Here is a 15,410-nt window from a genome sequence, read left to right as displayed (position 1 = left end):
TCTGTGCAGGCATGCATTCAACTGGTGTCATGCCATTTGCACTGGCTACCAGTTGAGTACCAGATCCACTTCAAGGTGTTGGTATTAACCTTCAAAGCCTCGCATGGCCTGGGACTGACATATCTGAGGGACCACCTCTCCCCATATGCGCCCCAAAGAGCCTTGCGCTCACTGGACCAACATCAACTAGTTGCCCCAGCTAAAAGATGTCCGATCAGCCTCAACCAGGGCCAGAGCTTTTTCTGCCCTGCCTCCATCCTGGAGGAATCAGCTCCCACTGGAGATCAGGCCCCTGCAGGAGACTTCTGCTGTTCTGCTGGGCCTGTAAAATGGAGCTGTTCTGCCTGGCCTTTGGGTGAGGTACTACATGTCTACCTCAGTTGGCCTCCCTGCAGTAGTTCTCATCTTGCTGAGATGTCAATCTGATTTCACCTATGTGGACCAAAGAGGTCTTTATGTAAATAACATGTTTTTATCTATTATTAATTTATATTGTTCAAGGTTATTTATTCTGTTCCTGAGGAGAGCAGAATAAAACTCTGAACAAATAAATAAAAATAAATACATGGAAATGTAAAAAAAGAAGAAAGAAAACCCAGCAAAAATAAGAGTTAAAGGAGTTATGAGCAGAAAGTCAGGAGGGACCAATCACTCTCCAAGCAATTGAAAGCAGCTCTCCAACCCTCCTCCGGTGCTGCTGTAATCACTTTCTCATCCTTTCTTTAAAACTACAGCAGCAGCTTCTTTCCTCTTTCTCTTTCATACAAAGGAGCACACACGACATGCATACATCTTTGCTCTAGACTGGAAAATGACAGCACCAGCACTCCTTCCTACCTTCCTCTTAACCTCCCTCCTTCACGCATGCATCTCTGAATCTTTACTTTGGAGGATACTATCAATGATTCCCCCTGCATCAAAGCTGCCAGTGGCAGGGAAAACAAAAAGGTGACAGCATACTTTTTTCCCCACTGGACATTTGTGGTGGTGGTTTGCTTTGCGAAAAGAGTGCAGGAAAGTTGTCCTCACCTGAGCACCACAGACCTGCTCTGGAAAGCTATGATTCCTGTAGAAGCTGCCATTTTGTGACTGGAAGCTCGAAAGGCTCTTGAAAAAAAGTTAAGTAGCTCTCTGGAACATAAACTTTGCCCTCCCCTGTAACAAGTGATATTTAAACCTATCTGCATACATGATGAATATATTATGGAGACACAACCAAGTATGGCCATTAAAGACTCCTTCAGCATTCCTTCTGTTAAATATTCTGTTAAGCAGAAGAACATTTACAAATACGCCTTTAAGAAAGGTAGGAAAATAGAACCCATTAACAAAAGTATGACTTCATGCAGGGAACCAATGTGTCAAAAAAATCCAAAGAAACCGTGTCCTCATGTCACATCTTTCTCACTCTGTAGACATACCTTCATTAGGTTTGAGGCCACAAGTGCCTCCATGAGAGTACGCGGTGCTCCTTCCAAACTGGTGTAAGCCCCAACCATCATGGACAAGGCTTCCTGAATGGCCAGTCTGGTATCAGGCTCTTCCTGGAATAGTGTACATATTGTAGTATCTTTCAGTATCTATCCCTTCAAACAGGCTACTTCTCTGATCCCTCCCCCTAAAAAATAATTTTAAAAAATCACTCACCTTAGAGAGTGCTTCGAAAAACTGCTGGACTAGAGCAAGGTCTTTTGTGAACAGCTGAGGTATTCGGCTGAAATGGAACCAGTTTACATTTTAAAGGACACATTTCTGAGAGTGATGAAAATTAGTTAGCTTCTCTGTAAAATATTGTTATTAATTACTTAAATGTAGACAGTTCTTCAGCATGGTTAAAGAATTTTGCATACAGCAATTCTGATGATGCATGGCAGTCTAGAATTACCCCCATACTGCAAATGGAAGCTTCAGGCTGAGCGGAAGGGTAAGCTCATGAGAGACATGAAATTCAAATTCTGTGCTTCGCACTCAGTCTCTGAGCCACTATGCTTCATTAACATTCAAATAAGGCACTTAATTTCAGACATAAATCATCAGAATCTAGTAAATTGAGCATACCCAACCTACATCTAAATTACTTGCCTTCACCAGAGGGAGGCAACACAATCTAATAATACACCAAAGGCAGCCAAAAACAGAAAACGATATAGGGAGGTCAATCTGATACTTTTTTGAAGGTTAATTCCTAGACACATTAAGGATGCTGCCACTGGCTATGCTCTGAGATTGCTTAGCTGGCAAGAACTATGTGGAGAACAAAACACTTTTAACCGTAATGACCGTTTTTAAATAGATTACACCTAGCATCCAAATAACACCCCTGCAAATTTAATTTAACAACTCTGAAGCTGTCAAAAGCCTGGATCTTCTCTACATGCTGTGCATCATTACACCATTTGGTGTGCTAAAGGAACTTGCATGCCTCCTGACAAATTGCTTTGAAAAAAATCAACCAGACATCTCATTAGTTTAAATGCATGTGTTACCTAGAGAGTTTTCCAACAGCTGAATAGGCCATTGATAGCAGTTTGGGGTCCTTGAAGTACAGAAAAAAAAGATCAGCAAAAGTGTCACGAAAAAGTCAGAAAGAAAAAGATTACATATTCATGTGTCCTCATATATTCCTGACAATTATGTACTTACTCTACCTTGCCTCCTGTATTTTTCCCCCCAATGTAACATGTTTCAGGAACACAAAGGTTCCAAAAAGGCAGCAATCGTCTCCTAAAGCACATGACTTTGAAAGTGAGAACAGATGGGATCATGTTCTTCATGCAGAGATTGGGGGGGGGGGGCGGGAATCACAGCATATGGCCATAAAACTACTGCTCGCTTTTTAAATTTTATTTGTCAAGAAAGGAAAACGAAAGAGACTTGGCAAGCAGGAAGCTAGAGACAAGTTCAGAAACTTGTGCCTCGCCTTATGACAACAGCTTGAGGGAACAAAGAGCTTCAAACAGTGTTTTGCAGCAAAATTCAAAATCTTTGAATTAATACTGCAGTCTGCAGTAGTTGGAACAACAGCAAACAGCAGATACCTAGTAAGTGATACATTAAACCACTCCAATGTACTAATGTGAACTTTCTCCTGGGTTACTATAAACCAGAAGGTAATTCAGGAAGTTCCACAGACCACCAGAACTGAAGAAGTAACAGGCACCTCTTGAAAAATGTCTACAGGGATTAGAAGGGACACACTTGTTCCAGGATTTTGGGTTGGGGAAATATATATAAACTGGGCCCCTTCCCATGATTTACCGCCAAGCATACTACCATTTCTTTTATAGAGTAATTTATGAAGTAGGAGAAAAAGAACTGCAACTGAGACAAATCCTTAAGGAGGAAACAATTATTTGCTTACTCTGCCCTTCATCACAGAGCAAGTCATGGGTAAAGAATAGTAAAGTTAATTTTCACCTGTCAACAATGTAGTCTGCCTGACTACTGTGGGAGTATTACATGGGAGTAAGATTATGCCTTCCCACTGTGTCTACTAGTCATGCCATCCCACCTTAAAAGGCTCCCAAATTTCATGCATAGGTACAATACGAATAGGACATATTCATATAAAGTTTGCATACAGAGAGCAGAGAACATAACTGATATCTCAGAGGTAATCTGGAAACTGAATGCACAACATGTGCCTGTGCCAACTGGAAGACTGCTTGTGCTAATGCATAGGGAGGAGTTGCATCTGTAGGTATTCACAGAATCATAAGAGTTGGAAGGGGCCATACAGGCCATCTAGTCCAACCCCATGCTCAACGCAGGATCAACCTATAGCATCCCTGACACAAGTGTTCATTCTACTGCTGCTTAAAGACAGCCAGTGAGAGGGAGCTCACCGCCTCCCTTGGTACCTGATTCCATTGTCTGGGCATTGAACATGAGTGAGAGCCATCCCAGTTTACAGAAGAAGACAACCTAGCTTTCAGTTGAAGTTCGGTGCATGCAATTATGTACAGGGTAGCAGAAGACGTGCCCTTGACAGGCCTTTTGGAAAGCTCAGAAGACAAACATCCGACATATTATCTTTGTCGGTACTAGATGGTACAAGTTTAGTAGTTCCTTTGAAGCAAATATGAGTTCCCAGACATGAAAAAAGGCATGCACGTCTACAAGTTTCCAATTTATAAATCATTCCTTATAAGGTCCTTTGAACTCACCTCTTTATATTCATTAATAAGTTTTGTCAGCCCATTCAGAAGCATTGGGCCTAGTGGCTTTATCTTACTGTCTGGGCAACTGAAACACAATATATGAAAGAGTAAGGATTTTAATTCAAAATTTTGCACTATTTAGCCCCTTCCTCATACATGTATTATTTGGCTTGGCTTGTTATTGGGAAGTGGAGGGGTCCCCCATCCTGTTACTTTCATGCATCCTTTTGCTCTTCCTTTTTTGTGGATCTTCCCCAATCCTGCTTTGCCACAATCTTTTCAAAAACACTGCAGCAAAGCCAGGCTGGCTCTTGTCTGGGTAGCAAAATCCAGATTTCCCTACTAGTATCTAGCACCTCCTGGGACAACAGTCTGTTCTTCACTAAATCTTGCTGCCTTTTCTGATCCACCCATATAAAGTTGCTGGTTTAGTATGCTACTCTACACAAACCCATGGGTTATCTTTATCTCTAAAGCACTTTTAAAGCCAAATTAGCTATGCCACATTTTTAACCAAACATGAACAAGGAACAGCAACACTCCCATGTTGTTTCTTTTCTGCAACAGACTTTACTCTAGGTGTACAACCATCCCATATAAAATTGATTAATTTCTGCCAACTAAATAAAGAGGGTCTAGGGACTGACAATGGAATCTCATTAAATGAAAGATATCGTTTAGAGCTGTAATCCCGAACCCCTGGGCCATGGACCAGTACCGATCCGAGGCCTGTTAGCAACCGGACTGTGAGTGTATAATTATTTCATTATATATTACAATATAATAATAGAAATAAAGTGCACAATTATATTATTCCAAAACCATGCCTCCCCCCCCCTCTGCCCCCCCCCCCCCGGTCCATGGAAAAATTGTCTTCCATGAAACCGGCCCCTGATGCCAGAAAGGCTGGGGACCACTGATTTAGACAACCAAATCCATATTGACAAGCTGTTAACAAGGACAACTTCAGATTATTTCAGCAATCTAGATCACGTTTTTTCCCTGCCACAGGAATATAATTATCCAAACAATTTTATCTTTAATTTATATGGATTTAATGTAAATTTCGTATCAAGTTTTCCTAGATTTAAAAGGAAAACATTCTAATTTTTTCCTTATAGCACAATGTCAGTTGAAAAAATTTTTAAGAAGGGAAAAAAAACCTTAGCTAGTTTATTGTCATATATTATCCACTGTTAATTACATAGCCATAGCTTGACAACTAACATACAATGCCGTGAATAACATTGTTACTTACATTACACAAATATGATGTACAAACTGAAGAGACAGAGTTCTCAGTTTTGCATTGGTGTTTGCACCAAAAAGTCCATCATAAACAACCTAGCAGAAAAAAAAGGCTCATCAGAAACAATCAATATTATTTCAGGTTCTTATACAGAAGTGCCGTTATCAACACCACAGTATGCATAATTGTGAGACAAATGTTGATAGACTGCATATACATTTCTCTCAGTATTAACTCTATCCCAGATCCTTTCAACAGATTCAGTATCTTTGGTACAGTACACTAACTAAAATTCTCCCTTGAACTAATACAATGCTACTTGAGACTGTATATCCTATGCTGGTCCCAAGAATCACCATGAGATGAATGCTGAGAGCTCAGAATTTGGTTCTGAGAAGGTATTAACTACAACTATTCTAAATGAAGAGGTTACCTGAATATTTGCAGGAAACGTTTCTGCAGCTTGTCTGGAACGCAGAAGATGAGGGACAATCTTTAACTTAACCCGTGTGCTAACTGGATCACGTTTCAGTTCTGGTTTCAAAACAGCTCCCTGGGATAAGCAAACAGAAGTTTACAGTAAAATATGAATTTTAGGAAGAACCAGGTACCTTAGCAGAATTCATCCAACCCAAATAGAAGCAAAATTGATTTTAAAAATCAGCTTATAATGCATCGTATTTTATTAGAAGTCTCAGACCTTAAGGAAATGCTTTAAAGCAAAAATAAATACACAACAGATAAAACAGATGTCAGCATGAAATATGATATAGCTTATCTTATCCATAATAAAGTACACGTTTGGGCTTCTGCTGTCATTAATAAATTGAAGCTGTTTTATCTGTATGTATCCATACATGCTCATGTTACACAAATTCAGTTGTTTTACTAAATGGATATCATGTGATGATTTATGTATCTGAAACATTTATATCCCACCTCTCTACAGAACTATATTCAAGGCAACTTACAACATTAATAAAAATATAATAAGATCAATAAAATCACCAGAAAAACAAACAAACAAAAAAGCTAAAAATTTAGAGCCAGTAATAAAACCCAGCAGGTGGAAAGGATATGATCATGATGACTATCCTAACAATCAGCACTAAAAGGAATCTTTAAAACCAAAGTCTACACGTATTTAAACAAGATGGGGCAGCTTACGGCTGCATCTGCTAACAATCTACCTATATTTTGAACCAGCAGACTCTTCCAATCCATTTTCATAAGAAGACCCACACAGAGCATATCTTGAGCAACGGTAAAACCTAAATTCCTCCTCAATCCTGCTGCTGCCCCAGATACCAATTCAGGACACCCTTTGTCTCAGCTGAGGAAGAGTTGCAGAACTGGATGTCATCTACATACTGAAGACACATCAGCTTAAACCTCCTCCAGAGGATCCAGCTCATTGGTTTACTGTAAAGGTTAAAAAGCAAAGGGGACAAACCACAAACCCTGTAGGACCCCTTTTTTCAAATACAAAGAACTGAGCAATTACCACCAGCACCATTTCTGGAACTGAACAGTCAATTAAGACTGGGATCACCAGAGCACCGTACGCCCTCCCTGTAGTTTTATCATTATTAGCCATGGTAGGTGAGTCAATATAGCAAGCAACAGTCCAACGACACTCTGTGCTTAACTATATATAATTTATTTACATTATTTACATCCACCAGCAAAGAGCTTCGCCAAGCAAACAATCTAGAGTAGACGGATACATTGCACAGTACAGCATTGCTTATATACATATATTACATAGTGTATGCACCAATGGGTTACTAGTGCTGAGTCATTGTGCACTGGACATTCAATCTTTGCACTCGTTACCAAATGCCAGTAAGAACTGGTTTCGCCTTGTTGAGATCTGATAAGCACTGAAGTCATTTTGACACTGTCAGTTAGATCAAGTATGATCTCAGGAGTCACTAGCCTAATGCCTTATTGAGCATTTATGTATGCTGACACCCCCCCTAAGGCATAGGCAGTGACACCTAATCTAGACCTCAAATTTGTGTACTTGTCCACACTTAGGCTTTTAGTAAAAGTATCAGCCACATTCCTTACAGATGTACAATCCTGTAACATGATTAACTTAATTTGCACAACAGCTTTAACATTTTGATACCTGACGTTAATGTGTCTGCTTTGTGGTTTTATTCCTTGTACATCTGCTAGCTGCACAGCTGCAGTGTTGTCACAGAACACACATATTGGCAGTTTGCATGGTTTTTCTAGATCAAGCAGTAATTCGTACAGCCACTCTTAGCAGTATTACACAGTCGTTAAGTGCAGCATATTCAGCTTCATAAGTACTAGTAGCCATATAGGTCTGTTTTAATGATTTCCACAGGACCAATCCACGATTTATGTACACGACATACCCCGTTGTAGATCTACCATCCTGCCTATCACTCCAGCTTGAGTCACTGTAGGCAGTGATTTGTTGTGCCTTATTAGCTTTTAACACCAATGTGTAGTTGGCAGTACCCTTAAGATATCTGAGTACCCTTTTTGCTGCAACCCAGTCCTTAGCATAAGGATTTGAGCTTTTCTGACACAACATGTGTACAGCAAAACATATGTCAGGTCTGGAACAACAGGCAACATACAGCAATGAACCAATTAGAGATTGATACATAGACCTGTTCTCAAATGCTTTATCATCAGGCTCGTTTTTATAACCTGTAGTCATTGGCGAGTCTACACAATGTGCATCCAGCATGTTATACTTTTCAAGGAGTTTAAATATTTTCTCTTTCTGATTCAGACTGAACCATCGTTGTGAGTCTCTGATTATGTCAACTCCCAAATAGTGTCATATGTTACCCAAGTGTTTCATCTTGAACAGATTTTGAGTTGACTCCATAAACCATTTCAATTGTGTATCAATGTGGAACAAAAAACATGCGTCATCCACAAAAACTAACAAATAACATTTTGTTTGTTCAATTGTTTTGCAGAACATACAGGGATCAGCTATACCTTGTTCAAACCCAAAATCAATCAATGCCTCGCGCAAGCACTGGTTCCATTCCCTGGCACTTTGTTTTAAGCCATATAATGCTTTGTTGAGTTTCAATACCAAAGTTTTGTTTGAGTTCTCAAAGCCTGGTATCTGTTCCATATACAGTTCTTTCTCTAGATGTGCATTTAAGTAAGCAGTGGTAAAATCAAAGTGATGTACCTGCATCTTGTCTTGCCCTACACTGCTTTTAAAGTGTCTGCTTTTACAGTTGGAGCAAACACTTGATCATAGTCTTCTCCTTCTATTTAAGAAAAACCTCTTGCAACCAATCTTGCATTTCTCTGCATTTGATCATCTGGCAGAGTTTTCACTTTGTATAGCCACCGACACCCAATAGCCTTTTTATCAACTGGCAGACAAGTCAAAGAAAACACATTATTTTCGGTTAATGAGCTGTACTCCCTCTGCATGGCCTCCTGCCAAGCAACCCTTTCCGGTCCTGGAATATTCAATACTTCTTGAAAGCTTTGTGGCTTTCTCACATAAACATGATTCACTGAGGTATTCACAAACCCATATCTGTCAGGTGGTACACTCTTAGTACTCCTAGTTGACCTTCTAGGTACTGCTGCACTTTGTTCACCCTCAGAGATACTAGGTGAAGGAGAACTTATTTCCTGTTTTACAGTCGTGGTTTGTTTCTCAGTTGTTATAGGCAGTGCAACCTGATCAGGCAAATCATTGGCATGGATTCTTTGCCACCCCTGGTGTTCACAAAAGTTAGCAGATCTGCTGAAGCTAATATTTTGTTGAACATTAGCAAACCGATAGGCTTTCATGCCAGTTTGGTAACCCAGAAATAGAAGTTTTTTAGATCTTGCACTTCCTTTTCTCTTTTGGTTAATCAGAATGTTTACACAAGCTCTTATACCGAACACTCTTAGGTGATCTAGGTTGGGATTTTTGTTGTATAGCATCTTAAATGGAATGCTATCAATTGGTTTAGACCAGAGTCTATTGTTAACATAGCAAGCAGCTTTTAAAGCTTCTGCCCAAAAACTGATAGGTAACCCAGCATCCTTTAGCATCATTGTTTTGCAACACCCCACCTTTTCATTCAGCAACTCTATTTTCCTGAGGCGTTGCTACATTAGCCACTCTATGAGATATCCCATGTATCTGCATCCACCTTTTAAATGCAGAGGACATAAACTCTCCTCCCATATCCGTTTGAATACCACACAGATTACCTAGTTGTTTCTGAACCTTTTTGTGCCAGTATTTCACAGTGGTGAATACATCTGATTTCTGCTTTACCACATACACTCAAGAAAACCTGGAGTAGTCATCAGTTAGGATTAAAGCAAATTTGTTATTGGAGTGGCTTTTGGAATACGGACCAATCAGGTCTGCATGTAGTAAGGCTAGTGGCCTTGCTGACACTCTATCGCTCGAGCTATGGGGAAAGCTTGTGCTTTAGTGCATTTGCATACCTCACAGTCAAGGAATTGACTGCAATCTTTCACACTTCCCTTCCCCACAATAGAGAGTGTTTTCTTTATAGCATGGAAGCTAACATGCCCCAATCTCGGTGAATCAAATGTACACAATTGTCGTGAGGGTTAGAGTTGGTTACAGCCTTAGCAGTTCCCAATGAGTTCTCAAGAACATAAACATTGTTCTGTCATCTCCCAACTCCCAGCACTTTCCCTCCCTTTATGACTTTACATGTCTTGTCAACAAAAGTGACTGTAAACCCAGCCTCATCTATGATAGGCACACTTAGTAAATTGTTCTCTAATGAGGGAACGCACAGCACCTCAGAGAAAGTGTGCTGCAAAGCCGGAAAATTTACACGCCCCTGACATAGCACCTCAGAATTATGTCCATCAGCCAAACTAACATGCTGAAGATCGGAAGGCTTTTTGTCGTGGAGCAAATGAGGAGAGCCAGTTTGGTGTAGTGGTTAAGTGTGTCAACTCTTATCTGGGAGAACTGGGTTTGATTCCCCACTCCTCCACTTGCACCTGCTGGAATGGCCTTGGGTCAGCCATAGCTCTTGCAGAGCTGTCCTTTGTTGCAGACGACGCCAGAGTTCCAGATAGCTTTCGCGGGTTTTTTGGGAACAATCCTTTATAACTCCCCCAAAGATAAACGCTTGTTGTTGCTTTCCGAGATGCCTTACAAACTAACAACTTGTTTCTCTCCACACCCTTTGCAGGATGCTCTAATTCTTTTCATAGATGGATCCCCAACCCGAGGAGTGGTCACATGGCAGATGCCAGATGGGGTGTGGGAAGTGAAATTTACCAATCCACAGTCATTGGCCCAGCGGTCAGAATTAGCTGCTGGGATTTTGGCATTTCAGTTGTTTAAAAATGATTATTTTAATCTTGTAGTAGACACTCAGTATGTGTTTAGACTGATGATGCATTTACCTTTGTCTTATGTGTCTCCATCTATTGACAAAGAGTTGTATGAAATGTTTTGTCAGTTGCAGTTTTTATTACAGGAAAGAAGAGCTTTCTGTTTTGTTACACACATTCGTTCCCACTCTGGCCTACCAGGGATGTTGGTGGAAGGAAATGCACGTGCAGATGCAGCCCTTCGGAATAATATTTTTTCCTTGTTTGACGATCCCATTCAGTCACATGCTGCATTCCATCAATCTGCAAAGACCTTGCACAGAATGTTCTCTATCCCGATGTCACAAGCAAGGGACATTGTGTCTGTGTGTCCTTCTTGTTGTAAGACTCCCATCAACTTTCCTTGTGATGCAGTGAATCCTCGAGGAACTCAGGCCAACCAGGTTTGGCAAATGGATGTGACTCATGTGCCAGCACTGGCTCCTCTCAACAAATTACATCTCACAATAGACACATCTTCAGGTTTTATCTGGGCCACGCCAATGAAAGGGGAAACGTCGCGTCATGTTATTCAATATTGTATTCGGACCTTTGCAGTCATGGGAAGGCCAGAATGCTTGAAAACGGACAATGCACCTGCCTATGTTTCTGTAGCATTTGCAGATTTTTGCCAATTGTGGGGAATAAAACTAACTCATGGTATTCCTTTCAATTCAACAGGTCAAGCCATTGTGGAAAGAGCTCATTTGACCTTCAAATTGCTACTGCATCGCCGGACGGAGGGGAAAGGGGTTCCCACAACAGTTGTCCCTACCGTCGTGGCTAGAGTGCTTTATACCTTAAATTTTTTGTTTACTCCCCATAACAGGTCTCACACCCCTGTTGAGCTTCATTTTAGGTTGGAGGAACAACTGCCTCGACCGCTTGTCGCCTATCGGAAGCTTCCTGATCCCGAGTGGAAAGGACCTGTCCCCCTGATCACCTGGGGACGAGGATACACCGCAGTAGCATTAGAGAAAGGACCTCTGTGGATCCCTGCTCGATGTGTCAGGCCATGGCGTGGAGAATCTGGATTATCTTCATAATTTTAATGCTGGGAGTGACAGCTGGGGTGGGAGATATGGTTCAGAAACGAAAGACACAAGTGGATGCTAACAAAAATGAATTTTTAAAGCTTACCAATATATTGCTTAATGTTTCTCAAAAAGCTGATTGTTGGTTATGTGTACATTCCAGTCATGAGAAAATATGGCCCGTGGGCCCATTCAAATTTTTGAATGCCACCCACTGGGCCAATGTCTCATTGCAAACAGAGAAAATAGCTGGTTCTACACGGCAGACTCCTCGTCCATTGATGCTTGCAGAATCATCCCGATGGCCAGAGGCTCCCATTTGCATAGAATCATTAAATGGGACTTATGATTTGGGATTGTACCCTCGGTGTGTAGTGACTTTAACATTGCCAGATGGTTTGGTTGATTGGAATAATTCCTTAAAAGATTATGGATCTTATGTTTATCTACCCAAATATCCGTGTAATTATAATGAATGTGTGTTTGATTGTCAATTATGGTCCAATACGTATACATCTGGATCAAAAAATATTACTGGATGGCCTGATAATGATATAAGATATTCTGCTACAGGTTTAGGGTTAGGTATAAATAATGATTATCTTGTTTTTAAATCTTTGAGCTGGCAACGAACAGATATTCAAAGAGGGCATGCCCCAGAAAATTATAGTTATGGTTTGAATGATGGTGTGTTTTTTGTTTGTGGATCTAATGCTTATAAGGTCTTGCCTTCCTATTGGAAGGGCAGATGTACCCTAACCACTCTTGGTCCTTATAACATGTATATTGCTAAGCATTCTGATGTTATGGTATCATATAATCCTCATTTATATAAGCGAACATTAAGTAAGGTACAGAGAATGTTATTAGATATTGCAAGTTTTTTTATTCCTACTGTAACTTCTGCTAGCGATGATTTGAAATTGTTAGCCATTTCTAAAGATACAGAATTACTTGCTAATGCTTCAAAAATAGCTTTGCAAATTGAATTACTGCTTTGCAAATTGAAATGAATTCTTTAGCGAATACTGTTTTTCAGAATCGTCTTGGTTTAGATTTTCTATTTTTAAAGAATGGGGGTTTGTGTGCTTTTTTAAATCAATCCTGTTGTTTTTATATAAATGAATCAGGGGTTATAGAGGAAGCCTTGGATAAAATGCAAGACGTTGTAACTTCTCTACGGAAAAATGAAGACGCTATTATTGGGGGGTGGAGTTGGTTATGGTCCTGGCTTCCAAATTGTAGGTGGTTGCGAGATTTTGTAATGGCAGTGATTATGATACTGATATTACTAATAACATGTTGTTGTTTTATACAATGTACTCCTCCATTAATCAATGTATTTAGATCATGTGGTCAACGTTCTCCTTCAGTCCTGATGATTGCAAGACGACAATTATTCCAACAAAAGTATCAAGCACTTTCCACTGAAGAAAAATAAATAAAAAGAGAGGAGATGTGGGGGTGCAGTGAACAAGCCTCTAGAGAGCTGAGAGATGAGACGTGGACACAGTGTTGTGTGACCAAGCTTGTTAGATTGTGTCATAGAAACATGCTGGTTGTTTAATGTACGCAGGTGCCCCTCTGTTGTCAGGCAGAGTAGGCACGGTGATTAATTGGCTCCAGCAGGTGGAATGTTGTGATGTCATGCTATGAATAAAAGAATGTGCAGTCGTGGCAAGGAGGAGCTAATTAAGAGCTGCTTCCTTGCGCAACTATCTCGTGCACGCTTTGAACTTCCTGCAGACGCCTCCCTGTGTTTTATTGCGTTATAAATCTTTCTCTCCGCACCTACGGTGTCAGGGCTGGTCCCGACAGTCCTTGAAAGGGCAGCTGCTGTGAGAGCCCTCTCCAGCCCCACCCACCTCACAGGGTGTCTGTTGTGGGGGAGGAAGGTAAAGGAGATTGTGAGCCGCTCTGAGACTCTTCGGAGTGGAGGGTGGGATATAAATCCAATATCTTCTTCTATCTTCTTCAAATGTTCATCTTGCAGAAATTCTGTGATGCCCCCAAGTCTAAAATCCATACTCCTGGAGTAGCAGTAGCATCTGTCACTACCAGCGAAGCCTTGAAGCAACGCGTTGAACTTTTAGACTTTCCTCCCTGTCTCTGCCTGTTCCTCCACTCAGGACAGGCATGTTTAAGATGTGTCGTTGAGCCTCAACAAAAACATTTCCGCACCTTTAGAGCCACCTCCGATGCCTCTCCCCACTGATTCCTGGCGTCGTCAAGGGAACTGCTGGTGCTGGCTTTCACTTTCTCCCCCAGTCTGGATCGCTGCCAAGCCTGAGTGTAACTCGACTCCTGTAGCCTCTTCTCCTCCTCGAGAAGTTGACCGGTGACATAGGCCAAGGTCTCAAGCAAAGTGATGAGCATGTTGAATTCAGCAGACACCGAGCTGAGAATTATGTATACTCTATCTTCTTCTGGCCTCTGCTCTAGCTGTTGGCAACATTAGGCCAGGACATTTAAGTGTGCCCTGACAGACGCTGCTGGCTTCATTACCGTCCTGTATAGACAACGAGTAATAGCAATCAGAGAACCGGCAGTACTTTGTACATAGACTGCTTTTAGACTATCCCAAGGTGCTTTCACAGTGGTCTTATGGGACACATGAACCAGCTGGTCGTCTCCCACACTAAGGACGATGTTAGCCAGCGCCTTCTCATTCTTTACCGCGTCTTCACCATCAAGCTGGGCTGGAGGTGCTTCGACCATCGACTACAGACCCTCTCGCTTGAGGAAATGTTCCATATGGAGAGCCCACACACTATAGTTAGTGGAGGTAAGCTTCTCGATAAGCTGAGCTGCTGAAATATGAGCCATGCTGATGTCTTCTCTGCACTGCTGTTCAAAGCCTTACGGAGCTCGTCCTTGCTCTCGTTCTCAAACAACGGCAGCAGACATCCACTCTGGCTCAGTTAACAACAGCAGGCTGGCCTCACCTAAAGCCTCCAGAGCATAGCGGACAGGGTCCATAATCTTGTAGTTTTATCGTTATTATTAGCCCTGGTAGGTGAGTCAATATAGCAAGCAACAGTCCAACGACACTCTGTGCATAACTATATACAATTTATTTACATTATTTACATCCACCAGCAAAGTGCTTTGCCAAGCAAACAATCTAGAGTAGACGGATACATTGCACAGTACAGCACTGTTTATATACATATATTACATAGTGTATGCACCAATGGGATACAAGTGCTGAGTCATTGTGCACTGGACATTCAATCTTTGCACTCATTACCAAATGCCAGTCAGAACTGGTTTCACCTTGTTGAGACCTGGTAAGCACTGAAGTCATTTTGACACTGACTTCAGTTAGATCAGCATGATCTCAGGAGTCACTAGCCTAATGCCTTATTGAGCATTTATATATGCTGACACTCCCCCCCCATACTCATCTCACTTGGCAAGTCTAGAAATAGCAAAGTCCTGGAGAGTTAACACCACCCACCACCTCATTTTGGCAAACATCAGCTTCCAGGAAGACCCATAATCAGGCTTGAAACCTGACTGAAATGGGACTGGATAATCAGTTATTCCAAGATAGGCTGGAAGCCTACAGCTATCATAACAACGGAA

The 15,410-nt window shown here is 41.2% G+C and overlaps 1 protein-coding gene across 1 annotated transcript in view; it reads right to left on the bottom strand.

The window, feature by feature from the left end:
- The window catches only part of ECPAS (Ecm29 proteasome adaptor and scaffold), a 103,394-nt gene that overhangs the window by 64,977 nt on the left and 23,007 nt on the right, over positions 1-15,410 (bottom strand). Inside the window, exons 10-15 of the mRNA XM_060237156.1 lie at positions 5,843-5,962; positions 5,419-5,504; positions 4,167-4,245; positions 2,487-2,536; positions 1,648-1,714; positions 1,422-1,544 (exon numbers count right to left, since the gene is read on the bottom strand). Coding sequence (XP_060093139.1) covers positions 1,422-1,544; positions 1,648-1,714; positions 2,487-2,536; positions 4,167-4,245; positions 5,419-5,504; positions 5,843-5,962 — 525 coding nt within the window. The remainder of the gene's footprint in view (positions 1-1,421; positions 1,545-1,647; positions 1,715-2,486; positions 2,537-4,166; positions 4,246-5,418; positions 5,505-5,842; positions 5,963-15,410) is intronic.

The sequence above is a fragment of the Heteronotia binoei genome, chromosome 4 (genome assembly GCF_032191835.1).
Source record: "Heteronotia binoei isolate CCM8104 ecotype False Entrance Well chromosome 4, APGP_CSIRO_Hbin_v1, whole genome shotgun sequence".
In the NCBI taxonomy this organism is placed as follows: Eukaryota; Metazoa; Chordata; class Lepidosauria; order Squamata; family Gekkonidae; genus Heteronotia; species Heteronotia binoei.
This window is presented reverse-complemented; position numbering and strand designations above follow the sequence as displayed.